The sequence below is a fragment of the Chaetomium tenue genome (assembly GCF_020726465.1).
Source record: "Chaetomium tenue strain MPI-SDFR-AT-0079 chromosome Unknown F5144scaffold_2, whole genome shotgun sequence".
Lineage (NCBI taxonomy): Eukaryota > Fungi > Ascomycota > Sordariomycetes > Sordariales > Chaetomiaceae > Chaetomium > Chaetomium tenue.
This window is the reverse complement of record NW_027117330.1, coordinates 902,285-928,616: the sequence shown is the minus strand read 5'-3', so window position 1 is coordinate 928,616 and position 26,332 is coordinate 902,285. Positions and strand designations below refer to the sequence as shown.

The 26,332-nt window shown below is 55.6% G+C and overlaps 8 protein-coding genes across 8 annotated transcripts; 4 read left to right on the top strand and 4 right to left on the bottom strand.

Moving 5' to 3' along the window:
* Positions 1-5,473: 5,473 nt before the first annotated feature.
* Positions 5,474-7,654, bottom strand: F5144DRAFT_484284 (uncharacterized protein; the record flags this gene model as incomplete). The annotated part of the gene is made up of 3 exons (XM_066785430.1): positions 5,474-7,214; positions 7,268-7,379; positions 7,441-7,654. The coding sequence occupies 3 exons, from the start codon at positions 7,652-7,654 to the stop codon at positions 5,474-5,476; spliced, it is 2,067 nt and encodes a 688-aa protein (XP_066645978.1).
* A 1,042-nt stretch (positions 7,655-8,696) lies between these two features.
* On the top strand, positions 8,697-9,673 carry F5144DRAFT_92889 (Glyoxalase/Bleomycin resistance protein/Dihydroxybiphenyl dioxygenase). The gene has a single exon (XM_066793575.1). The coding sequence runs from the start codon at positions 8,825-8,827 to the stop codon at positions 9,242-9,244; it is 420 nt and encodes a 139-aa protein (XP_066645977.1). The 5' UTR covers positions 8,697-8,824; the 3' UTR covers positions 9,245-9,673.
* Position 9,674: 1 nt separating this feature from the next.
* F5144DRAFT_640212 (uncharacterized protein) lies at positions 9,675-11,107 on the top strand. The gene is made up of 3 exons (XM_066792738.1): positions 9,675-9,874; positions 9,935-10,332; positions 10,438-11,107. Exons 1-3 carry the CDS (start codon positions 9,721-9,723, stop codon positions 10,777-10,779), a joined length of 894 nt encoding a protein of 297 aa, XP_066645976.1. The 5' UTR covers positions 9,675-9,720; the 3' UTR covers positions 10,780-11,107.
* Positions 11,108-11,126: 19 nt separating this feature from the next.
* Positions 11,127-13,588, bottom strand: F5144DRAFT_626591 (fungal-specific transcription factor domain-containing protein). Its single transcript, XM_066792269.1, has 4 exons — positions 12,873-13,588; positions 12,483-12,802; positions 12,281-12,411; positions 11,127-12,174 (listed from the first exon to the last, which is right to left on the bottom strand). Exons 1-4 carry the CDS (start codon positions 13,240-13,242, stop codon positions 11,334-11,336), a joined length of 1,662 nt encoding a protein of 553 aa, XP_066645975.1. The 5' UTR covers positions 13,243-13,588; the 3' UTR covers positions 11,127-11,333.
* A 478-nt stretch (positions 13,589-14,066) lies between these two features.
* On the top strand, positions 14,067-15,060 carry F5144DRAFT_618207 (glycoside hydrolase). Its single transcript, XM_066791911.1, has 3 exons — positions 14,067-14,441; positions 14,507-14,746; positions 14,817-15,060. The coding sequence occupies exons 1-3, from the start codon at positions 14,136-14,138 to the stop codon at positions 14,982-14,984; spliced, it is 714 nt and encodes a 237-aa protein (XP_066645974.1). The 5' UTR covers positions 14,067-14,135; the 3' UTR covers positions 14,985-15,060.
* A 243-nt stretch (positions 15,061-15,303) lies between these two features.
* F5144DRAFT_609421 (uncharacterized protein) lies at positions 15,304-16,677 on the bottom strand. Its single transcript, XM_066791628.1, has 4 exons — positions 16,538-16,677; positions 16,193-16,460; positions 15,901-16,129; positions 15,304-15,735 (listed from the first exon to the last, which is right to left on the bottom strand). Exons 1-4 carry the CDS (start codon positions 16,557-16,559, stop codon positions 15,379-15,381), a joined length of 876 nt encoding a protein of 291 aa, XP_066645973.1. The 5' UTR covers positions 16,560-16,677; the 3' UTR covers positions 15,304-15,378.
* Positions 16,678-18,256: 1,579 nt separating this feature from the next.
* F5144DRAFT_92851 (amidase signature domain-containing protein) lies at positions 18,257-20,561 on the top strand. Its single transcript, XM_066793574.1, has 7 exons — positions 18,257-18,834; positions 18,899-19,167; positions 19,224-19,395; positions 19,465-19,592; positions 19,655-19,838; positions 19,895-20,288; positions 20,344-20,561. Exons 1-7 carry the CDS (start codon positions 18,708-18,710, stop codon positions 20,465-20,467), a joined length of 1,398 nt encoding a protein of 465 aa, XP_066645972.1. The 5' UTR covers positions 18,257-18,707; the 3' UTR covers positions 20,468-20,561.
* A 1,152-nt stretch (positions 20,562-21,713) lies between these two features.
* Positions 21,714-24,444, bottom strand: F5144DRAFT_483453 (uncharacterized protein; the record flags this gene model as incomplete). The annotated part of the gene is made up of 2 exons (XM_066785393.1): positions 21,714-21,983; positions 22,036-24,444. The coding sequence occupies 2 exons, from the start codon at positions 24,442-24,444 to the stop codon at positions 21,714-21,716; spliced, it is 2,679 nt and encodes an 892-aa protein (XP_066645971.1).
* Positions 24,445-26,332: the final 1,888 nt, after the last annotated feature.

Below are 26,332 nucleotides of genomic sequence, written 5' to 3'. Positions count from 1 at the left end.
AGCCACGGATGAGCAGAGGGTCAGGACGAACCCCCTCTACGGGCCCACCGCAGGAAGCAGCAAGTGCAGAGGAACGCACTCTGGAATCCGGAAGAAGCGGCACACGACAACAGAAGCAGACACGGGAGGCACGAACCATCGCCGTCGTCTCAGTCGACGAGCACGGGAAGCTCAAACACAAAACATGGGTCAACCGGAAAGAAGCAGCAAGTATTGAGCTGCCAGCACAAGAAGTCAAAGTACTCGAAGCATCATTCATCGAGTTAGGGAACAAGTTTGCGTACTACGAAGGTACGCCGAAAAATGCAACAACGGGGAAGATCCCAGACGACTACAAGGGGCACCCGGCATTCACAGCAAAGCATCTTACAGGGCTACCAGACCACGGACCTTGGGACCACGAGATCAAACTCAAGGAAGGAGCCCAGCTGAAGTTCTTCAAGGTGTACCACACCAACGAGAAGCAAGATGCAGAGTTGAGGAGCTATCTCGAGAAGAACCTCGAGATTGGACACATCAGACCATCGACATCCCCGGCAGGCTATCCAGTCCTTTTCGTCCCAAAGAAGGACGGGAAGCTCAGGATGTGTGTGGACTACCGGCAGCTGAACAACGAGACGGTGAAGAACCGCTACCCATTGCCACTGATTGCGAGGCTTCGAGATCAGCTGTCAGGAGCACAATACTACACCCGCCTCGACCTTCCAACTGCCTACGCCCACATTCGCATCAAGGAAGGAGACGAATGGAAAACGGCCTTCCGAACACCCTACGGGCACTACGAGTACCTCGTCATGCCATTCGGATTGACCAACGCACCAGCGTCATTTCAAGCCGCTATCGACCACGCAATTCGACATTGCCTCGATAAATTCGCAGTCTGTTATTTGGATGACATCCTCATCTACTCCAAGACACTCGAGGAGCACAAGGAACACGTGCGGCAGGTGCTGGACGCACTGCACGAGCACAAGTTGTCAGTCAACAAGGACAAGAGCGAGTTCCATGTCAAGAAGACAGTGTTTCTGGGTTACGAGATCTCCCCAGGGTGGGTCAAGATCGAACCCGAGAAACTGGAAGCTGTCAGGACGTGGCCGACACCGACGAACGCCACCGAGGTCAGAGGATTCATCGGATTCGCCAACTTTGTCAGGATGTTCATCAAAAACTTTGGCGACATCGCGAGACCCCTACACGAACTCACGAAAAAGGATGCCACATTCCAGTGGAAGCAGGAGCACGAGCAGGCTTTCCAACGAATCCGCGACGCGATAGTCGCCGATCCAGTGCTCATGCTGCCTGACCCCAGCACACCGTTCGAAGTCGAAGCCGACGCCTCGGACTTCGCGATCGGAGGACAGCTTGGTCAGAGGGACAAGGACGGCAAGCTTCATCCAGTTGCGTTCTTCTCCAAAAAACTCGAAGGACCAAGGCTCAACTACCCGATCCACGACAAGGAGCTTCTCGCGATCATCGAAGCGTTCCAAGAATGGAGACCCTACCTCAGCGGTACAACACACGAAGTTCAGGTGTACACGGACCACAAGAACCTACGATATTTTACCACCACGAAGGTGCTGAACGGACGACAAACTCGATGGGCAGAATTTCTGTCCGAATTCAACTTCACGATCCACTACAAGAAAGGCTCGGAAAACGCACGAGCGGACGCCTTGAGTAGGAGAGCAGATCACCACGACAACACATCTGAAGCCTCACCACCATTGCTATATCAGCAGACAGACGGATCGCTACGGCACGCTTCCCAACCGACTGAAGACTACGAGATCGCAGCGCTTCAGCAGCAGTCGGAAGATCCCGAAGTCAGGCCTCTGCAACCGTTTATAGAATGTTGTGCGGCCTTCAGAGAACAACGATTGGAACGAGATTTCCAAGGAATCATCGCGGACGACCAGCGCGATGCATGGCAAGAAGAGCCAGAATCCAAGATCGCAGGATTACGACTTGAAGGGACGAGACTCTGGTACCACGACAAGGCCTACGTCAGGCCCAGCGACCAGAAGGAACTCATTCGGAAGATCCACGAGTCGAGACTCGGAGGACACATGGGAATCAGCAAAACAATCGCAAAAATGAAGCAGAACTACGACTTCCCAGGAATCAAACAAGCGACAGAAGAAGTCCTGGCAGAGTGTGACCTCTGCGGACGAAGCAAACCAGGACGGCACAAACCATACGGACTATTGCAACCATTGCCGGTCGCAGAAAGACCATGGAGCTCGGTGACGATGGACTTCATCACCAAGCTTCCGACATCCAAGGACTCAGCGACAGGGACAAAGTACGACAGCATCCTCACAGTGGTGGATAGACTCACTAAATGGAGCTACTTCCTTCCCTACAAGGAGTCATGGTCAGCAGAACAACTCGCAGACGTGATCTACCGCAACGTCACCTCGGTCCATGGATGGCCGGAGGAATGGATCACGGACAGAGACACGAAATTCGCATCGAAGTTCTGGCAAGCTCTGATGACGAAGCTGGGTACAAGGAGTAAGCTTTCGACAGCTTACCACCCACAGACGGACGGACAGACGGAGCGACTCAACCAGATCGTCGAACAATACCTGAGGGTGTACGTCAACTTCCAGCAAGACGACTGGGTCGAGCTGTTGCCAACAGCGCAACTCGCCTACAACACCACCGTCACGGAGACCACAAAGGTCACGCCATTCTTCGCGAATTACGGCTACGAAGCAGATTTGCGACAAGGGCCCGATGTTTCGGTGCCCAGAGCGGCAGTCAAGGCCGACAGAATGAGCTCGCTGCACGCGATGCTCAAGGAAGAACTCGAGTTCGTACGAACCAGGATGAAGAAGTTCTACGACAAAAATAGGCTCGAGGGACCTCGCCTAGAAGAGGGAGGCAAAGTCTACCTCATTTCTCGGAATCTTCGCACAAGGCGACCGAGCAGGAAGCTCGATTTTCGCAAAATTGGACCATTCAAAATCGACAAGAAGATTTCGGAAAACAATTACGCACTTGCGCTGCCGACAACAATGCGACTACGGACTAACGTCTTCCACATCTCACTTCTGGAACCAGCGCCAAAGAACGCACAACTCGACAAGGACGTCGAGGCAGAAGACGAGGAAGAAGAAGAGTGGGATGTCGAGGAAGTCCTAGACTCACGCATCACGAAAGGACAGTTGGAATATTTGGTCAAGTGGCTGGACTTTGGTCCAGAAGACAATTCATGGCAACCCGCTACAAATCTCAACTGCCCTGAGAAACTTCAGGAGTTCCACCAGAGGAACCCGGATCGACCAAAGGAGGTGCCGAAGACCAATCGAACTCGGCAACGAACTCGGCAAAGGAAGCACTAGACAAACAAGTTAAGAGCCACCCACACAGGCAAAAGACTGAGCACGAACCTGGGCACCCGGGAAGGGTCAGGAGAGGACTCCCCAGGAGCAGGGTCCACCGTGGGCTGAGCCGCGGCGTTCTCAGCCTCCCGCCGTTTTGATTCCTCCGCTTCTTGCCGCTCCAACTCCTCCAATTCCTCCACAGTCTCAACACCACGAGACAAAGCACGAGACATGCTCTCGGACCACTTTCGCTTCAATAAACGAAGTCGATTTATCTTCGCATCAAGCTCAGCCCGCGCGCGCTCCGCTTCCTCCATCTCGGCCTCGTACTTGTCGTACTGGCTGGTGATGCGACGCAGTTGCTGCAGGGTGACGCCCTGAGCGTCACAATGCGGTTCATGACGAGCGACGCACTCGTGGCAACTGGCGGAATCGGAAGGGGAAGATTTACAGGCATACCCATGGGATTTGCAAAAGGAGCAGGGACGCTTCATGGTAATGGCGTTTCGAAGGATAGCTTCAAGAAGGGCGTCGCGCTGCTCGGCTTTCTTTTCAGCGGTCAGCGACCTGGGTTTCTTCACGCGGTCTTTCATGATGGCGAATGGAACGAATGGGATGGGAAGGGAAGAAATGTACCCACCTAGACTAGGGCTGTTGGCGCTACTTAAGGATGAAAAGGTTGGCAAGTCTTCCGGGACGAAAGACCTGGAGGAGGGGCATCGTGTCACGGTTATGGCCGCATGCAGGGTCCCGATGGGGGGGTGCGCGGAGAGCGCCCCCCAGCCAATCATTAAGAATGGGTCCCAGACCAATCAGGAGAGGAACGGGGGGAACGGCTACCGTTCCCAAGGTTCCTATAAAGGAACGAGAGGAACGGCCACCGTTCCTCACGTTCCCCAAGAAAGAGGTACGGAGATACCTAGGACCTAGATAGTATATAGTCACTCGTCCTGGAGAGCTCTGGGAGTTCTCCAGTTAGCAATCACAACTACAGTTCGCTACAAGCTCGCAAGCCTACTGTTGAGACAAGTCTATTGTTGTGCACCCTTTGGCTGCACCGAACCTAAGCATCCTAGAAAGACTACCTTCACCGAAGCTGAACCCTAACAGGAGAGGATCCTGGAGTAGGTTCGTCACATATGATCATTTTAATTACAAATCCATTTTTGGGCTCTATGGCCATTTTGGATTCGAAACCATTTTGAGATGACGTCCGTCCGTCAGGCATCAGACATAGGTCGTAATCATTTTGCACCACTATGGCGGTCACTGTGATCATTTTCCAACCCCCCCCTGGCGCGCTATGGTAGATCTGGGCGTTCTGCTCCTCTCTTTTAGACGGGGCGTGGGTGTTTGATGGTTGCGACAGGCCCCTTGAAAATGACCTGGCATCATACTAGCTTGACAGTCTCGGCAAGACTTCGATGGTGAAATTACATGCCTTGTTCGATGGGATTGAGCCCGAGGAGATCAGGAGGTCCATGCCAACATACACACACACACACAAATAAAATGATGGCACTCGCAAGCGAATATTCACTAGCAACTACCATTCCAGCAGAAGTACCAGATAGATACCGCTGCCTCGCTGAAGCTACCGCTACCTCCCCCAGCGGGGTGTGACAGTGGTTTCCAGTGTAGTGTACCGGGCGTACGACGACTTTAGAAAACAGATCAAGAAACAACCAACCAACGACCAACGGATCTCTAAAACTCCACCACCTTCCGTTCCCCAAGTGCAGTTCCAGAAAAATCAAGAGTCACGGGGATCTTTGCTTCTTTTCCGAACCGCCTTCCCCGTTGTTGTGTATTATCTCCGAAGCCAAGCAAAGAAGAAGCGAGCCCAATCCATCCAGGTTCCGCCCTTCCGGAAGAAAAAGAAAAAGAAACAAAGTTGGCTGCTTGAGAGGCTAGCCGAATATCATCACAGTGAAATGGTGTCGTTGGTGGGATTTTTATGTGTTGGTAGAACCGAGCCAGATTTGTTGCGCGTCGTATTCGATTCGTTGGAGTTTGATGCTCCTTGGATGGTCGGCAATTGTTGTCGTCAACTAGCGGATACAAGTTGACAATGGCGAGTGAGCGGGTCGCTACCAGCCATCCGTCGAGAAGCCGGACGCCGCACCAGCTTCAGACTGCCCCCCCTAGGAGTCAACCGGAGGAGCAGAGCCAGCGCCCTCGTTCTTTGCGCCGCCTCGCGGGCCCCTGCCCCGCCCACGCTCGCCGCCGCGACCGCCACGGCCACCGCGGCCACCGCGGCGCCCGGCACCTTCGCTGTCACTAGCACCTCCGCCGCCGGCACTGCGGTAGCCGCTCTGGGAGTTGCTGCCATCTCTGCCGCCACGGCTACTACCCCAGTTGCCAGCACCGCCACGCGGGAATTGCTGGCGCGGCGGAGGAGGCGAGAAGATCTTGACTAGCGGCCTGGAGCGGTCCTCCTGACCAGAGGGGCGATTCTTGACGTCATCGGGAAGACGCTCCATGGCAGCGTCCCGGTCTTCGACCGTTTTGAACTGGGCCACTTTGTTATTAACACCCCACCGCTCAATTTTGATGATCTTGGCCTTGTCCTGTTCGGAGAACAAGTCTCTGACCTGGTCATCGCTCTGTGCGTTCATAACGAAGAGACCGATGATGTTGTCAGCCGGGTTCTTGGGGGCTGGGGCTGCCTCGGGTGCGCTGGCAGCGCCGTTAGCGGAAGCCGGTGCCGCTTTCTCCTCCCGAGGCGCCGGTGAAGCAGCCGGCGGGGGCTGGGGCGTGGCTGGCTTCGTTTGTGCGGGGGCTGGTGCGGGCACAGGGGCGGCGACCCTGGGCTGGGTGACGGGACTGGCCGCCGGCGGTGCAGAAGGGCCTGTGTGGATGACCGGGCTGCTGCCGGAAGCGATGGGTGCAGGTTGGACACCAGGCTGCTGCTTAGCGCCACGGTGAGAGAAGTTGAATCCCTGAGCCCGCATCTCGGTTCCTATTCTGCCGTCCTGAATCTCTAGGACAAGCCAGCCAAAAGCAGCATCTGCGAGGTTGAAGTTCCACATGTTTTTGAAGGCGCTCTCGTCAACCTGGCCTAGCGCTGCGGGAGACTGGCCCGCAGGCGTGCCGCCAAATGGATTCCCGCCCGCTGCAGTGGTAGGCATCTTCTCAACGACTGCCAGGGCGTTTTTCAACAGGGTCTGTTGGGCTTCGACCTGGCTAATCGCCGGCTCGACTTCAGCCTTGACCGTGTCCCACACGTCGTTAAAGGATGCCTTGGACGCGGCGAGCTTGCCGCGGTAATGGTCCAGGGTAGGGTTAACACTAAACTCGTTGTACGAGCTTCCATACCTGAAATGCAAGCCGGCGGAGATGGAGAAGTCGGATTTCAGAGTCACCGACAGCTGGTTCAGGATGCCCTCGCGCGCGGGGGACGCGTGCGTGATGAAGATGCGTGTCTCGGTGGGATCGTAAACGCGGTTTGCCGTGTCGACGAGCTCGCCCATCTGCAACAGAGTTGTCCACATGGTACCCTGGCCGCCAGCAATTGTCGTCCGTCCCTCGCCGTTGTCGAAGAGCTTGTGCATAACGACGGCGCCGCCCAATCCGAGAAGCCGGAGCTTCACACCGCCAATTTCCAGCAACATAGACTGTGCCTCGTCGATGATGAAAAGGTTGGGAACCTTGTACTCCTTGGATCGGAACTTCTCCAGCACCCGCACATCCTCACAGGCGCCCCATACGGTATAAACGGGCACCTCAAGCTTCAGTTCTCCTCTGATAAGTTGTGGCAGTTCTGAGAGCGGCAGTTCGCTTGGCGGGAACCGACCCTTTACCGTGCCCTGGGCGCCTTGCACGATGGCCTTCTTGGTGGCGTCCGCGATGAGGGGAGAGTATTGGGCGACATGCTTCAAGGTCCTGTCGCGACAACAGTCAGCGTGCGTCGCGGCCAGACTTCCATGTCAACTCACTTTTCAGCAATGCGCTCGAGGGATGTCTCGTCGTAGAAGCCGAAATCGCCGGTGTGGATGATGTAGTCCGCACGAGCGGAGCGGGCGAGGTCGTTGAGGGAGCGGAGGTTGCCTGTGAATCCGTCGTCAATAAATGGAGGCTGCGCAGTTTGGGCACTGCTGGGTATTCGTACCTCGCACATCGGCAATGCAGAGTACTCTGATGGGACCGCTCTGGATAACACGGCCTTGGTTCGGAAGCAGAGGGGTGGCGCCAGGAACCGGGCCGCTAGCGCCGTTAGGCAGATAGCCCTGGCTATAGGGGCTCGGACGAGGTTGCTGGCGGGCAGTTAGTCTTAACGGTCCGTGTACTTTGAAAGCTGAGGCTGTAGAGGGCTCGGAGGACATATTGGCGCTATTAAGCGATAAAATCGATAAAAAAGAATGAATCGAGGCGGGGGATATATCGAGTTGGCGAGAGGGTGGGATGACGTTGTTGCGGGGATGCTGGGTAGAAACTTACAGATGCCATCCCGCCTGTTGATTTGGTAAGCGATTCGAGGCAAGGTAGGCTAGAAAATCGAAGGGAAAGAAGGAGCTCTCTGTTGTTGACGTGGGGATCAGCAGAGGCTGAGAATGGAGGAGGCGCGACCGATGTTCGTAAATTCAACCGAAGCTAGCGCAGCCGAGACGGGTATCAAAAACGTAAAGAACGAGAAAGTACTCCCGAGGCAACGGCCAATAGAGCAGATCGCGGCAGGGGCGATGTTTTGTTGAGGGGAGAAGGAAGAAGGTGGTGATTACGTCGGTCGTGGCTGAAGTTTTTCGAAAAGTTGAGGTTGCCCAGCGCTGCGAATCTTTGAATGGCTGAGGTGCAAATGCGGCGGTGGCAGCTCTGCGTGCACGACAAGGGGAGGTCCGTTGGTGGGCCCTCTCGAGCTTAGCGTCAAAAGATAGACCCCACCAGCCAAGCGGGGGAACCACTGACCCTGCGACAAAACATCGAATGTGGATGCTTTTGATGATTCACTCCGTCAGACTCGCCGCCCTTGAAAAGATGGTAGCGAGCGAGGCAGATGAGTACGTTTTGTAGCTAAACATTTAGTACCAACAATTAGAGAAGCCAACCACACTTTGCCTAAGCATGCTAACCACGATTCTATCGCTATTCGAACATAAACCCTGCCCAGTCATGGATCGGCACTCCATGAACAAAAGAGCCGAAACTCGAAGTGTGCAACTCGTCGAAATGTTGACCAAACGTCGATTGTAGCAACAAAACGAAAGCGATTGAACCCAAAGGAACTGTGCTTCGCTCCATTTCCAGTTTAACTCGATTTCATTTTTATCCACTAATTTCTTTTACTCAGTCTCTTTTGCCAGATCCATTTTCCACGTTTTCCTTTTCTTTCGCTCGATTTTTCTTATTTGATTCCGTTTGCTCAGCCAGTTTGTTTTTGAGCGGGGATTAGGCCGCAAAAGGCATCATCATCAAGCTTCATCCCTAACATTCCAAACACCAACGGACTTTTGTTTTTCCCAAGTCATTAACACTCGCCGCCGACAGCGATAAGCACAATGACGAATAGGAACCAAGTCCAGTCTGCCTGGAAGATCATCCCACACTTCCGCTCCGAAAATATCCAAGCCACGGTCGACTTCTACACACAAGTACTCGGTTTCACGGTTGGCGGTATCCACACGGATGGCCAGTCGGGTCAACAGACATTCTGCTCGCTCTACGCGGGCGACAAAGCCGCGGCCAACATATACTTCTCCCGTGATGCGGTGCAATCGTCAGCGTGGATTGCGTTAGGCACCACGGAGCTGGATGATTTCTATCGAGAACTGAAGTCGCACGGGAACGTCGAGATCATAGAGGAGATCACAGATAAGGAGTGGGGGTATAGACAGTTTAAGATCAGGGACTCGGACGGGAACAAGCTCACGTTCTTCAAGTTTCTGGAGGGTGGGAATCCTGGAGTTGATGGAGAGTGAGGACGATTGGTTCACGACACCTGCCGCATCCAGAGGTGCTTTGAAGACAAAGGTCTGGGCCGTCCCCTGCTCCCTAGCGGGACTTGGGCCAATTACACGCATGACGGAAGAAGCCTCTGTTGATCGTCGACTGCATAGGTTGCAGCTGAGTCTGTTGGATCGGTTCCACGTAGCAAGCCGAGTTTTCAGCTACACAGATCATGTCCTTGTTCGATGTGATGGAAACTGCCGTGATACGCCCGCATTGGTCCGGGGTATGGAAAGCGGACTAGCTGGTGAGCGAAAAGAAGAATGATTGACGTCGTGGCGCACATCAGACCAACAAACTCGACGCTTATCTCTTTCTAAGTCGTTTCTGGCCTAGGCCATTGCGTGACACCGCTGCGCAATGAACCATAAATTCAACGTCTTTCCCGAGTGTCAAGCGACATTCACATCTTGACTCATCATCTCTTGAACTTCTTCAGGCGTTCACCATGGTCTCACTTCGATTCCTCGCCGCTGCAACGCTACCGTTGCTCTGTGCAGCCCTAGACCCAGCGGCTGTTTACGACGGTGGCTATGGCAACGATTCGTCCATTCTCCTCGGTATCGGAAACGGAGGCGCTGGGCAGAGCGGGTTGATTAAAGGTATTTGCTGAACTTAAACATCGATTCTTGCTGAGTGATCTTGACTGAAGTGTGAGACAGCTCTCGCCGACGCATTCATCGAGCAAAAGGTCTCCAACGGATCTGAGCCTTTCAGAGTCGCCTGGTATCAAAGTGACACAACATACAGTATCAACTACCTCAAGGACGCCCTGATAGATGTTGCCATCACGTACAGCCCGGCAGCGGAGAGGATAGCCATCGAGCAGGGCATCGCATTGGACCCTGCTTACTACGCCTTCCGCGACCATTTCCTTATCGTCGGTCCCCCTTCCAACCCAGCCAACGTCTCGAGTGCGTCCGACATCTACACCATTTTCTCCGATCTGCACGAAGCCGCCGAGGCCAAGAACACAACGCCGCCGGTGAGATTCCTCAGCCGCTACGACAAATCGGCCACCAACATCAAGGAATCCGACCTCTGGATCAGCATTGGTCAGGTAAGCCCTCCCCTCCCCCTTCCTCGGCTTCTCCCTCCTCACTCCCAGTCTCCCATTCCCACTCGCACCCCCACCCCCACCCCCAACACTAACCCCCCTCCGTAGGTCCCCTGGTCCACCGCCTACTCCACCTGGTACCACCAATACATCACCTTCCCCCAGGAAGCGCTCTCCGCGGCCATCCTGCTCGACGAGTACACGCTCACGGACCGCGGGACGTTCCTCTCGCTGCCGGCCAACCTGACTTCCGAAACAACCGTGTTCAAAGCCGCCACCGACGAGGCCGACGACCCGCTGCTCAACCCGGCCCACCTGCTGGTGGGGGCGCGCGCGCCCAACCCGGAGACGGCGGCCGAGTTTGCGAGGTGGGTTGTGGGGGCGGGGGGGCAGGGGGTTGTGGCTGGGTTTGAGAAGGAGGGGGAGCAGTTGTATAGTCCGGCGCCGTGATTGGGGGGTTGGGGGGTGAGGATTTGTTGGGTCGTGGTTGAGTTGTTGGTGGGTGTGTTGAGTGCACCGCGTTACCTTGATAGCACCCTGTCAACCATAATAATGAATCATGAAGACTGGAATGACAGTTTTGTCACTTTTACAAACATGTTTGATGCTTCTGTAGACACTTTATAACCAGGGACATATATGCAAATCAAATCATCAATCACTAAGGATTAGATACTTAGAATTCCTAACACCTTTTCTTCTTTTCTTCTTTTTCTTTACGAGTGGCATACATCATGCATCACTCGCTCTCTACCGCTCAGAGCCTAAACAATGAAAGCAGATATTGCGTCGAGAACACCAAGCACTCGATGACAAAATTGCTTGGTAGGGTCGGGATACCCAGGTAGTTGGTCGTGTTGTTCCATGGGACGTCCAATCCCACAAGCTGTCACGTTTCTTGTCCTGTTGATTTGTTCTTGACTATTACTCCCTGCTTTCAATCCATATGAAAGTAATTGAGGTGCACAAAATCTTAAAGGATACGATATTATACAAGTTAAGACCTAAGGACTGCCCCGGGCCGGGACTGGGCCCTCCCCTGGCGGGCTGGGGCTCGTGATCCGACTCATATCGACCGCAATCTGCATAACAAACGCATACGGCCGGTCAAAGCACGCGTCCCACCTCGTCTCCCCGGACGCCCAGAACCTCTCCAACACGCCCTTCGCCACAAGCGGCGCGTACGTCCCACCACGCCGAGCCAGCATCGGCAACTGGGCAGCCACAAAGTCCCTTACAGGTACCACCCCTACCCCCCCACCACAACCATCACCATCCCCATCACCACGAGCACCACCCCCACCCCCACCACCGCCCCCCGCCGCCTGCACCCCCAGCACCACCAACGGCCAAAGCATGCACAACCAAATCCTCGAACTCGCCACCCCGCGCGCGAGCAGGCTTTGCAGCAGGCGGGCGTGCGCGGCGCACTCGACGCGCAGGGCGGGCGTCGGGACCAGCACGCCGGCGCTCTGCAGGGCCGACGCCCAGTACAGGGCCACGGCGGCGTGGTAGATGCGGCCGGCGAGGGCCCAGTCCTCGCGCGCGCGGGGCTTGGTGGCGGCCCAGTGGGAGGGGGAGAAGGTCAGGATGTGGGAGTGGATTTGGTGGGCTTCGAGGGTGAGGTGGGCGGGGGTTGGTTTGGGGTTGGGGTTGGGGGGGGTGGTGGGTGTGGTGGCGCGGAGGCGGAGGTGGTTGATGCGGATGATTTCGCCGAAGAGAGGGGTGGGACACATTTGGAAGGGGGCGAGGGTTGATCGCAGGATGACGTCGAGCGCGGCGAGGTGGGCTGGGGTCATGGAGAGGTCGGATGCGGGACATGTGGTGTTGCCGAGGACGGCCATGCTATATGGGGTGGGTGGTGGTTAGTATCAAGTCCTGTTGATTTTGCTGATGGCTGCTTAACCCAGGTTTGGGGGCTGTGGGGGTCTGGGGTGATGCAATGACATACAAGCAAAGGAACAGGAGCTGCGGCTCCAATGTTTTGAAGTCGGCCAGGGCGGCAAACCCGCCACGTAGTTGGATCAGTTTGATGGCACCCTCAACATGTGGCCGCCAGTTTAGGGACGCGCCCTGCTGAAGCTGCGGAAAAACTTATCAGGATTTCAAGGGCTTGTATTCATTGTTCTGAAGTGGTGGGCCATGGCACTTACGTCAACTAGGAGCAGGGTCACTATCCCCGCGATAACAACGTCGCTTGTGCGGTGACTCTCCTGATTCAGCAACTCTCTAAGTGAGCGGATGGCATTTCCCCGATGGGTATAGAACCTCTCGGCTAAGGCCTTGTGGTTGACCTGCGGGTCGCCCCAAATGCGGTTCATCCGGTGGCTGAGGGCCATGCAGAGCATTCCCAGTTGCAGGTAATCGGGGAGAGAAATCGATTCCCGAACCAGGGACGGCGATATCCGATATATTCCGGGGTGGTCTCCGAGTTCCCGAAGGGGGACAAGATCTTGGTAGATACAGGTATTATCTGGCAAAGGTCTAGTTAGCAATGAGGAGCAGGCAGGGCGGTGACATGACCTGGAGTAGATAGAACTTGCAGTATTCTGCAGCGTGGACCATGGCATCGGCGTCTGTATCCACACCGAAGCGCGGAATGGATTGGTAGACGAGGCCCGGGACGTCGCTCGGGTACGCATGTGCCGCCGAGGCTGGATTTGGATGAACATGGCCCCGGAACTCGGTTGGTTCGGCGGACAAGGCCGATGACCCCTTTCGTCTTCGAACTCGAGATTTCACTTTCCCGGGCGCAAGCCATACCAACCGCGTCGGCTTGACATCGCCATAGCCAGGACACACACTGCCGGCTGCCGCGCACCTGTTGCATCCTGGTCTCGTCGAGTCACAAACAACACAACGCCGAAGGCATTCCCAGCAATGCCGCTTCGGGGTTTCTGATTTCTCTCCCATTTTGGTGTTCGCCAACACAGGTCTCAGGCCTGCCAGGACTGTCACCGCCTGCTGGCAGCTGGCTCGTTCAACGGGCACCCAAGATTCCAAACCACCCTAATGTCCTATCGTATCGTACAGCTTCACGGTAGGCTGTATTGGGTGGGTAGGTACGGCACCGAATTCGGTAGTTTTGGGCGGGATCTAAGGCCCCAAACTTCATTGGGGATTGGCAGGATCGGTGACGGATCGGTGTTTGGTGCGGCAAGGAAGTTACGGCAGGCGATCGACACCACCCACGTAACGTACAGTTGCATACAGTCTCCAGTGTTAAAACCCCAACATTAAAACAGCCAATGGCACGAGGCGCCATCTTTTACCTTTGCTGGTGCGCTGGGTATCCTCACTTCGGTACTTATCCCGCTTCTGAGCCAGGTAGCATTCGCTAAAGCATGCCGCAGCCATCAACCGGGCTTGTTTCGAGTCTCTCCACCGATCTTGTATCTCATTCGAGCGCGTGTCAAAACGAGAAAGCACGTCTCATTTCACAACGCTTCGAGACTCGGACCTCCCTCCGCTGATCGCCCAAACAATCATCCTCCAATGGTCAATGTTGTCGTTGTTGGTTCTTTAGATTAATTTATCATCACTCGGATGTCGTGTGAGAACCAAGAGTTCAAAGCAGCGTTGGGACTCAACAAGGGGCAAGGGCATGGATGGTATTGGGGTGACTGGCAGCATCATGCATGACAAAATGGGCGAGCGCCAAAGACTCACTGTGCCCAAGTCTGGGAAGATGGACCAACTGAGAATTTGTATAAATTAGCCTTCTCATCCCGGAAAGTTTGTAGATATTCATCACCCTCCCCAACTCCAAGCTTCTTTCCCTGGGTACGCAGACTCAATAGCTCACCATGCACTTGTCTCTTGCCTACGGGGCTCTCGCCCTTCTCCCCCAACTTTCAAACGCCCACTTCCTGTTTCCGCATCTGATGCTGAACGGCGTCAAGACGGGGGCTTATGAATACGTCCGCGAGCACGACAACGGCTTCCAACCCTCTTTCACCCCGGAGATTCTTAGCAGCGATGATTTCCGCTGCAACAAGGGCTCGTGGAACCATCGCTCCCAGCCCAAGACAGCCAAAGTAACTGCTGGAAAAGACACGGTCGGCTTCCATCTCCATCTCGACTTTGGCATCTACCATCCCGGCCCAGTCACGGCAAGTTCATCTCCTCAGCCCCGAAGCTTCCCCCACCCCCGGCTAACACCACTGCGTCGGAATAGATCTACCTCTCCAAAGCACCGGGCGATGTTCGTGACTACGACGGGTCTGGTGACTGGTTCAAGGTGTACCAGCTGGGCACCATGATCCCCTGGAACGGGACCGACCAGGGCTGGTTGACGCGGGACCTGAAGCAATTCGAGTTCAAGCTCCCCAACGAGATCCCTGCCGGCCAGTACCTGATGCGGATCGAGCAAATGAGCATCCACCAGCCCTACCGCCAGAAGGAGATGTACTTCCAGGTGAGACGCAGACGGGCCTGAGTTCTCCTCCCATCATTTGTTCACATGCTGACATACCGGTTGCTTCTAGTGTGCCCACCTCGACATTGCCAGCAGCTACAACGGCAAGACCCCCGGGCCCACGATCAAGTTCCCCGGTGGCTACCAGCCCAATGATCCTGCTATCCAGCTCGACAGCTGGGCTCAGCCGCCCCCGAACTTTGCTCCCATGCCCGGTCCGCAGCAGTGGCCCAACTAAGGACGGTATAGCCTCACTGTCACGCGATTAGAGAGGGGAATGCTTGGAGATGATGGAACTGTTGCAGGTACAGCTCAAGGCATATGCTGCTAGTCTTCATTGGATACATGTAGCAATTACCTACTGGTACCACCTCTCCAAGTTCCTGTTCTATTATTCTAGACATGACTGAATGAAAATAATACCACCCATTAATCCACCTTACAACCTAACTTACAGACAATCAAAAGTCTTCCGCGCCCGCCACCCCCATCCTCCCCCCCTTCCATGCCTCCCAAGGTTATCTGCCACACCCCCCCTCCTTAATCCACTCCAAGACCCCGAGCCACAGACCCACAAACCCTCCGTGATCCCCGTCGTCTAACACCTACTACCCATTTGCACCCCGGGCCACTCAGGCAGTATAATGGCTACTACCCGGCGGGTACTCGCTCAGCTCCTGCATGCGATGCGCGCCCTCCTTTTTGTTGCGAAACAGAAGACCAAAGGTCAGCACATGGGCCGTCTTAGCCAACAGCGGCCTCGAATCCTCCTGAATGTCGCCCGTCACCTCCGTCCCATCCTCAGCCAGGTAGACGTGCCGATCCCGCGGCAGGAACCGCCCCGGATGCCAGACATTCCACAGCCACGAATTGAGCAGCATCAAGCTCGCCTCAAACACATAAAAATACACCTCATACCGCATCAGCGGACTCAGCCCCCTCAACACCTCCAAATCATCCAAATCCACCTTCGTCTCCCCCCCCGCATGCTCCACCAACCGAAAAACGCACCTCACAAAAATCAACCCCATACTCGCATACAACACCAACAACACCACCCCAACCCCCCTCCCACTCCCACTCCTTCGCAACCCCGCCTGCGAGCGCCCAACCCGCCACCAAAACACCCCCGCCACTACCCCAAAAACCCCCACCACCACCACCTGAATCGCCAGCGCAGCCAGCGTCAGCCGCGTGCCGAGCGCCTGCGCGCCGCCGGCCGGGTTGGCCACCAGCGCCACACCCACGGCGTTAAGCGCCTCGACGACGGCCATCAGACCGCCAAAGGTGCTGAGCACGCGGTGGGCGGGGAGCGGGGCGCAGTGGGGGATGTGGGAGAAGAGGCGGGCGAGGAGGTGGTAGTTGGATAGTTCGAGGAGGGGGCTGGGATGAAGGGGGGGGTTAGTTGGGGGTGGGAGTGTTGGGGGTGGGGGTGGGTGGGCTTACGGGCAGATGTAGATGAATACTTGGCTGAGGATGAATATCATCAGGGGGGTTTTGTCGGTGGGGAGGTAGAGGTAGTTGTGGGATCCCCATTCGCGCAGGGCGTAGCCGAGGGTGAAAGAGACGGCGCAGACGGAATGTAGCCACATCAGTTTCCAGGCTTGGTAGCGGACGCATTGCCACACGTGGAAGACGGCGGAGAGGGCATAGGCGATGACGAAGAAAATGGGTGCTCCTTGGTTCGGAGCGTAGACGTATAAACTCCACAGGACTGGACGGACCATGTTAGCATTGGGATCCTGGGTAGGTGTCAGGGGAAGGAATGCTGTGGATTGTGTTTTGTCGTACCGGGTTCTCCAGGAGGCGCCATTTTAAGAATCAAAATGCAGGAAAAACAAGTAAAATCACAGTAGAGTTACAGCAAAACGCCTGACCGTGGGATGGTGTCTTTTGGTGATGGCGGTGACCAGTGTTGATCGGAGTGGGTGTTAGTTGTCGGGCTTCGTCCCGCTTCTTATATGAACTTTTTTGGGTTCAAGATTTCTGAGCCTCGTCTCCATTTGGCTGCGTTGCCCCTCATGGATCTCCGGAAACCCCTTTCAGGGGCTTTGGGACTGCTCCAACACAACCAACCCCAAGCCGGACGCGTAATGTGTTGAGTGCCATCATCCATGAACCGGTGATAACACCACGGCTTCGTCCCAAATAGGACAATACGCTTGCCAAGTCTGCCAAGATGATCCAACCCCTGTTGCAGATCATCTTCCTTCGGGACAAGGGCCCTCGGGCCATAACTAATCTCCACCAAGTTACATAGGTGAATACGCAGCAGTTAGATAGGGCGAGTGCCCCAAGTTCGAGTCTCGTCGACCGGGTCCTCGCTGTTTAATCCCAGTCATGTGGGAAAAGGATGTCGACTTTTGTGTGCAGTGGATTCGGTGCCGCTCCTCTGACGCGTCTTCGGCATCTCCTATTCATGATTCATCTCTCGTTTGAAGTTGCAGGCGCAACTTTACATGGAAATGGCCCGAAGATCTGCTGCGTGGAGAGCCGCTCTAATAATACCACATCCTCCTGCTGAGCCCTACTCATTGGGTTGGGTTCTGCACAATCGGTCCCATATCAAGCTGACGAATTGGGCTGGGAGCGAGAAACTAAGGGGCCTAGGAGGGAAGATGAAGTGGTTCATAGGATGTCATGGGTAACACAGTTTGGAGTTCCCACTACTGAGCACGCTTCAATGAATTAATAAACCGTCACTTGTATCTACAAGAAATTAGGGTTGTCTGGGTTAGTTACTAGATAAGAAGTCAGAAGATTCAGTCCCATGATGAAGCCCAGCTTGGCTACGGCGACGATGGAACGGACCAAGGGAGGCTTATATTTCCATCTTCTTGCCTCCTGCTACCCTCTCTCCCATCTAAAGCATTTGGAGTCACAGCCATTCATACTGGAAACAACACTCACCCCTGACTCTCTTTCATCTTACCCTGACCTTCGCGCCCAAACACAGCCCCGAGCCCCGCGAATCTCCTCGCACTGGGTACCTTCCTGGCACAGACTATATATACAACTTCCCGCACGCACATTGTCACCGCCTCCTCACAATTGAAGTTAAACAACGGTTTAGCTCAGCGGCATTGTGTGGAGGACCGGTTGGACACCAATCGAAAGAGGACCGGTTCGACTCCCCCTCGCGGCGCAAAACTCTAAAAAAAAAGAGTTGTCGTAACCACCAACCTCCATTTCACCGGGGAATGGGGCTTGGTGGCGAGCTTTTTGTTTTTCATTATTCTTGAATCCGCAGGCCGGTAAAACTCTGACTTTCCCGCATCCCGCAGCCGAAGGCCGAAAGAAAACTTTATCCCTTCTCATCCTCTGGAGTAGTTGGTTTGCTGAGGCGGACTGAGCCCCCCCCAGCCAACCATCCGATGCCATTCTTTGAAGTTCTTTCCACCATGTGCCACAACACTTTGCAGGAACAGGCCACGATTGGATGCCTGGCCAATTGAAGAGCACAAAACCGTGGCCTGCAACTCCCACTCCACCGTGGTTCTTACATGGAATTTGCGCTTTTCGAAGCTCCCCTCCATTCCAGAAATCTTGTGGGACATGTGAGCAGTGGGCTGTGCGATCATATAGAACAGTTGCCCTTCCACTAGCTCTGATCACCCAGCAACTCTCGAGTGGCTCATATTTTCGCTGCCTTTCTCGACATCGCCGCCGCAACCTTCCAGACGTGGCGCCAGGTTTGGCTCAAGATGGCATCCTCAATCGCTCAGTCTCCCCGGCGCCTTAAGATTGGCAATGCTTCCATATCCCAACTTCTCGAGGAGCTAGGAACTGGGCGAGTCACGAGCAAGGAGCTCGTCGAGGTCAGTATGGGGAATTCTTCCACTTCCGTTTCTCTCCATCCTTGTCATCATCTTCATGCTGAGGAAGACCACCTTCCAAACATACATTGCCAGAATCGAGGAGGTCAACTCCAAGGTTCACGCAATCAGCGAAATCAACCCGCATGCTTTGGACATTGCCACAGAGCGCGACCAGGAGCGGGACAGAGGCGAGGTTCCGGGGAATCTTGCACGGTATCCCGATTTTGGTGAAGGATGTCTTTTGCACAACGGATGACATGAACACGACGGGTAAGCGGCTACTCCAGTGTTCCACAAAGTTACCTTTGATACTGACCTTCCCCTGGGGAGGTAGCTGGCTTTTCGGGCCTGGTGGGAGCCCGCCCCAATGTCGAGAGCACAGCAATCCGCAAACTTCGGGAAAGTGGTGCGATCATCCTGGGGAAAACAACAATGACGGAATGGCTTGGGCTGCGATCGTTTGGAGGTTACCCGAACGGGTGGTCTCCCGTTGGCGGAAGGGCTGCTGGCATATTCCACGATCTACAAGACCCAGGTGGCTCATCCACTGGAAGCGCCCTGGCTGCTGCGTTAGGACTTGCAGCAGCTGCTCTAGGGTCAGAGGTCCGTTAGAGCACTGCCCCGACCAACCTCCGAATCCCCTAGCTGACGCGAGACAGACTGACGGCAGTATTGCGAATCCTGCTAGAAGCTCAGGTGTCGTCGGATTGAAACCGACCTCTGGTCTTGTATCAAGATCTGGAGTCTTTATCGGAAATGAATGGCAAGATAGTGTGGGCGTTCTTGCAAAAACAGTCATGGATGCCGCCCACGTCTTGACTGTCATGTCTGGTTCGTTCCAGGATCCCCTCTCCCCCCCAACCTTGCTCTCGGACTGCCCCGATTAACATAAACTCCAAGGCAACGACCCTGAGGACTTGCTGGCTCAACCAGATCCCCGAGATGCCCTGGCGAAACCTCGCCCGGCCGACGGCATCGACTTTCGGGCATTTTGCAAGGCTTCCGCCCTGAAAGGGATGCGTGTTGCGGTACGTTGCTAGCTACTCTCACCAACCTCGCGGATAAGAAAGTATCTTAACATATCATCCAGGTCCCTCGGCACGTCATGGACCCAAAACCCTGGATCGCGAAGGTGTTTGAAGAAGCACTCAAGGTGCTCGAGTCTCTCGGAGCCATCATTGTAGACAACGCCAAATTCCCGGAGTGGACGTTACGCTTTCACGAAGAGCACGAAGAGGAACTCGATTTTTCATTCCATGCCTCTCTCAGGAAGAGTAAGGTTCTTGCAGGAAAACCTTGACGTGTTGCTGATCTGATGCGGTTATACTAGACATGGAGAGATTTCTTGGTGTCATACAAGAGAATCCCCACAACTTGCACACATTGGAAGATGTGATTCGGTATACCGAGGACACGCCCGAAGAAGAACTCGACAAGTGGAATATGGATACCCTCAGGAGCGCTTTAGATGCTGGTGGCGCAACTGACCATGACACGAGCCGCTTTATCACCTCCGAGAAGCTCCGCCTCTACATAGGCATGGAGATTGCACGACTGTTGGACAAACATGAATGCGATATCCTGGCCGTCCCAATGTGGACCGAAACTACAGCGTCATTGGGAGGAAACCCTCAGATTGCGGTTCCAATGCCGGCCCATCCAGCTGACTGGTCTCTTCCGGCGAAACGAAAGTACAGCCTGGTGTCTACGGGGCCTAACATCCCGTACGTCTACGCTATTTCCCCTCTCTTGAATGCGATCCTATTGACACGCGACTAGCACAAGCATCATATTCATCAGTCGTCGCTTCGATGATGGGTTGGTTATCAGCGCGGCCTACTCGTTTGAGCAGGCAACTCATCACAGAGACAAAGTTCCACCCGATTCTGAGTCCCAGCACTGATCTGAAGGAGGAATAAGCCAAAATGTAGGGGGGCCTCCTCCCCAGAGAATAACATTAGACGAGAGTCAAAAGAATAGTACCACGTGATTCCTCATTATAGACATTGGCGGGGTTGTCTCAGAAATGAGGTCAGGCCTAGACACGGAAGGGTGCGTTATCGTCTCGGTTTTTGCCTGGGCTTTTATAGGATGGGGCTTGGGCAAACTTCTTTTCGCGCTCTCAGTCACGACAGCTTCAGGTCTTCATTGTTGCTTAAAGGATGCGGTCTCCTGGCCTCATATAGCTACCAGTTCTGGACTATTTCGAGCAGACACGGAGCCTTGCTGGGCAAAAACACCTTCACCTCCACCCGACTCAACCAACAGCCCTGTCTTCACCCATACACAACCAAGCGAAAACCCCACCCACCCATCCATCACCCATCCAGTCCTTGACAGTAAGTTGAAAACCGATCCATCCACCCATTTCAACCCACCCATGCCAGGCTATGCTTTGAACAATACAAATACAGTGAGAGAAAGAAAAACCTAACGGCGCGGGAAAAGGGGGTAGGTAAAAAACCAAATCAATAAAACAAAAACAAAAAAACAAAAGCCAAAACAACAAAAACCCCCATGCATCCCCGACTCCGCTTTCATTCCTTCCATTCCGAGAAGAGATACATGTATATCATACTCGCTGTGTCGTGCATGTGTGTGGCCGCGCCGCACCGCGCCGCGTTTGCGCTGTGTGGTGCTAACCTCCGTCGTACTAGTGAGCAACAATCCGCCCCGCAACCAATCCCTCCTTTACCAAAACCCCGCAGCGGCAGAAAAGGAGGAACAGAACCCCGCCCGCTGGGAGGCGAGTGTCAAACAGGGCAAGATCGGCGCTGGGCTACCGCACACTTAGGTCTGGTATATCCCCCCGAGGCCGAGGAGAGGGACGGGATCGAGAAGTCGCATGGCGACGGGAGCGGCAATTCCGGCAGCTGCGGAGGGAGCCGCGGTTGCAGCGATGGCGGGGAAGGTGAGGGCGGTGGTGAGGGCGGTGGCGGGAGAGACCGCGGTTCCATGGCGCCGGCCCACACGCGCATGCGCTTGTACAAGGACCGCCTCCGCTGCCGCGGCTCAGGCGTGTCCTGGACATGGTCCGCTACGGGGAAGTAAGCGACGCGCTGCTTGGGAGCTTCGCTCAGCCGACCGCCTTCACCAGTGGTGCTACAGGCGCTAGGGTTTGTTTCGACGCGCGGACGATCGGCGTGGTTCTACCACATGTCGCCGTTTTCGTCGTTGTCGTCGCGCCGCTTGTTGTTGGCGTCCTGCGCATAGTAGTAGTTATTTTGCTGCCCACTGCCGCTGCCTTGGCGTGCATGGCCCTGGTTGTGACCCTGCGCCTGTGGCTGTTCATCAGCATAACCATCCCCGTTATCCTGGTGGTGATGATCGCCATGGTCGTAGTCGTAGATCTGGCCGTCGTCCGCGTAGTGAGCGGTGCCGTCTTGCTGCAGCGGAGCATCACCGTACTGGGTGCCGGACTGCGCCTGGATTAGCCATCAAGAATCACGATACCACACGGGAAAAACTTACTCGATGGTACTCGAAGTCAAAGTTCCCATCCTGGGCCGCCTGTTCGGCCGCCTGTTGCTCCATCTGCAGCTGGGCTTCCTCCGCTTCACGCCGCTTTCGTTCTTCCTCTTGCCTCTTCTGCTGCGGCGACACGGGGATCTGGAGCTGTGGGTGCATCGCCTGCACCTTGGCGAGATATGAGTACATGAAGTTGCTAAGCAGTACCTGACTGTGCAGCGGCCGGCGTGGGTTGGCGAGCTTGATATGGGCCATCCGATAGATAGCCCTCTCCTCGATGATCGGGAACCGGGTCCAGGCGTAGTCGATATCGGCGCGGAGCGGTCGGGGCGGGGGGTCAGGGGTAAGCGGTCGATGCTCTTTCTTCTTGTGGCTCGATTCCTTGTCGGCTTTCTTTTTCGAGCCGCCAAACAAACCGCCGAAGAAGCCTTCCTTTTCCTTCTTCCCCTCACTCGACTTCCGGTTGGTCTCTTTCTTCCGTTCCTCTTGCGGCAAACCCTCGATACTGTCCCGATCCAACCGGAGGCTCTCGCGGCCCTTGGGGACGTTGTCGATGGAGCTCTGGATGACGTCCATCCGTGCGTGATCATGGCTCTTGTCAGCAGCCTTGCCTTTCGCTTTCCTAGCTTGTTCCTCCCGTTCTCTCTCACGCTCACGCTCCTTCTCTCTCTCCCGCTTCTTCTTCTCCTTGTCGTCGCTCTTGAACCACTTCCAACTTGAAGTCGACTTGTGGGAGGCCACACTCTCGCTGTCATCTTTCTCCTTGCTCTTCCTATCGAACTTCTTCTCGATGCTGTCAAAAGTAGGGATAAAGGTTAAGCTGGTGGTAGTACTGCCGCCGCTTCCGGGCAGTGCGTGTGGCTGGTTGATCTCGCCGAGCACGTTCGAGTTTGACGAGCCCTGCTCCTTTACGCTGTTTGCCCTCGCGGCAGGCACCGGGAGGTTGGAAGTTTTGGATAGAGGAGGTCGCTTACTAGAACGAGCCGGGGGATCCATTGGCGACTGTTCGGTATGACTCTGCGGTGCCCCATTTTGGGAGGAAGATCTCTCGGGGAGCGCCTGATTTGGTTGTGGGCTCTCCTCTGCCGGCGGTGTCTCAATAATTTGAGGCACAGGGGAAGGACTCGAGTGTGCTGCCGAGGTCGAGGATGACCGGACGGGAATCGCTTGGGCCTTTGGCGGAGAAGAAGGCGCCACGGGCCTCGTGGCCTCGTCCTTGACCAGCTCCTCCGACACCGTCGTCGGCGAAGACGTAGATGCAGGGGATTCCCTCGAGAAGTTCTGTTGCCTTCGCACGGTACGAGTGGGGCGCGAGTAGTTCTCGGTGATAGGCTCGGACTGGACCCGGGTAAGCGGCTTGATCATCGGATCGAGTGATGGGTCAATTGCTGGGAGTGGTGGCAATTCCTCGTTGCTCTCCTTTTCGGTGTGTCTCGCCGCAAGCCGCTTCGAGAAGGTCGAGCGGTCCCCGTAACGTTGGCTTCCGCCCTTTCGGTATGTCGTTTTTGTCGACCGCCGGAGTCCCATACCCGGGGCCATGGGAAGAATTGGGTTATCGCCCTCGCTGCCCTCTCTCGACTCCTGAGCCAACTTCTGCACCGCTTTGGTTGGATCTTTCACGAGCTCAGAGAGGCTGAGCTCAGCGGCGTGCTCGTTTTCGAAACCTTCCCCACCTTCAATCCCGTTGTTAACCTGGCGAGAGAGCATCGACTTCTTCCGTCTCAAGCTGCCCGAGTTATTCCGCTGTAATCCTTCGACGGAGAGGAACGAGTCCCCGGACCTCCGTTTTATTGTCTGCACCCGCTTCTCGAGGAAATTCTTAAAGGCGGTCGGTTCGAGTTCGGGGTGTACCCTGGCCGGAACCCAGAGCAATCGGGACGGGTCTGCTTCGTCGTCGTCGCCCATTGGTGCTATCGACGGCATTTCCATCATCGATACGCCGGAGAACTGCAAAAGATCGGGGTCTGTGGTGTTTCCAACATCCATCGACATCCTCCGCAGCGCCTGTAGGTTACTAAGCTCCTGGGCAATATCATTGGGATTGTCGATGCCTGCGAGCGGAAACTGCGAAGCCGCCTCGGCATCCTGGACGTCCCGCAAGGACGGGTTCGGCGATAATGGGGGGAGCGGGGACTTGGAACGCCCGTTCGACCCGTTCGTCTCGGCGGGTAGCCTCGTGGGGAAGGTCTGAGCTTTCTTAAGACTAGGGGGGCCATTGACACCGTTGGGTTCGGGCGATAGGTGCGTCGCATATTTCGGCTGGTCGGATGTGGTGCGCACCAGCCGCAGCCGGTCGCCGGCCGCGTCGCCCGGCTTCTGAGACTTGTCCAAGTTCTCGCCCCCGTACTTGGCCGCTATAAAACTCAGCGGGCGGTTGTCCTCGGCACCCGAGTCTTCGTCGTCACCGTACATTGTGCCTATCGCTTCGGTGACGTGGTGGCTCGGGTCGGATATCGACAGTTGGCTAGCGTGACCGCGTCGGCTGGCAAAGCTACCACCCACATCTCGGAGTCGAGTCGAGGTCTGCGGAAGAGAAGGCGGTTAGTCGACTGTCGCACACAACCAATTCGTGGTCCACAAGGACCCATATTTTTAATCCATGCAAAACGAGCGGCCGTTCCGGAGACACGGGCCTCCATGCTGGAGCGGATGCGCAGCTGCGACCGAACGCCGAATGCATCATCCCGGACGCGGGAACCAGGCACCGCGAGGGTCTTGACATACCATCATCGAGACTTGGGTATCGGGGCCTCGGGGAGGCTAGAGCCCGGCGATCAGCGCCCTGTCTTTGTACTTCGATAATGGGGGATCAAAAGCGGGCAATGTTGTGTCGTGTGTTTATCATCGGCGGGAAAGAGGGACTCTGTAATTATGAGAACCGGGGCGAGTGCTTTTAGTCCCGTCGGCGGCGAATGAGAGAGATGCGCCTTCTGAGAGAGCGGCTCGGGGCTCGGCGACCAGGCGGAGCGAACGTCAGATCGAGTCCGTGAAGGAGTGGGAAGCTGTATCGGGTCGGCTCGTGCGATATTCTGCTAACTGGCCATGAAGGAGGGGACTGGGCGAGGACCGGGGCTCGGGGTGTGTTTCGGTGCCGTGAGGTGTCTTAGTGGTGTTGGGATTGTCGCGACAGCTGCTCACAGTCGACAGGGTAGGTAATGCTGTGCCGTCGGTGTTGCTGCTGTGCTCTGGGGTGCGGCGGCAGGCGGCAGAAGATAGACGTGCTGCAAAGGCGTAGGTTGAGTTCTCAAGGCACAGAGAACAGACACAGCACAGCACAGCACAGGCGTGGATTGCGGGTTGCCAGGATGGCGTCTTCTCCTGTGAGGAAACGGCAAAATCAGTCCAGCTGGGGGGCTGCCCTGTCGGGATTCGGGCGGGCGGTCGAGATCAGGCGCATCCCCCAGGCCCTTGCAGTGGTGCATTAGCGAAGCCACCACAGCGGCCTCCATCACGTGTGCAGGGGTGCCATGGGTGCTGAATTTGGCGGCTAAGATCCACCATAACCCCCCTCGCACAACTCGCAACTGCCAGTGACTCCTTTTCACTTCATGTCAGATGCAACAGCCAGGGAAGGTGCACCAACATGCAGAAAGGATTTGACCGCCTGGAAAAGAACAAGGGTGTGCTGTAATTTGTTCGCTCAAATGCTCGGTTTCGTTCATTCACAGCTTCTCTCGTGGTTTCCCAGGTTGTATCTTTCTTTGATCCCGGCCTCCACAATGGCAACCAGATCAAGCAGCACCACCTCCTGCCCGATTGAGTTACCCACCGGCTGCTTAAATAACAACCTGGATTCGAAGTCCCGCATTCTGTCAAGTCAGCCGTGTTTGCTGATCTCCAAGATCCCCAAGCTTGTTTCTTTCAGAGCCGGCAAACCAGGCTAGCGAGGTCGGGTCCGGTCGCTCCGGATCAGGCAATCCACACCGTTTTACATTGGTCGTTCATATCCGTACCTGGGAGTGACTTTTTGTTTGGGCGCGCTGTCCCTTGCCGTTTAAGATCGCGAAGCCGTTTCAATGTCCGGGGCTTCGGCCCCACCTGGCAACCATGCTCAGGGGCAATTGCCACCTCTTTCGTCTCGAGCACACTTTGAGGATAGCTTCACACAAGTCAGTAACCCCCCTCTTCAATATGATTGCAGCGCTCTTGCAGCTGTCCCAAGCTAGAATTGGCCGCAACATACTGTGTAGGCGCTGGCCTGCTCCTCTGCATAATCCCTCCATCTCGGCAACCAATAAAAGCGGAGCGCAGCCATCCAACCCATTTGTTGGTGCCGGTTATGGTTGCAATGTCGGCCATG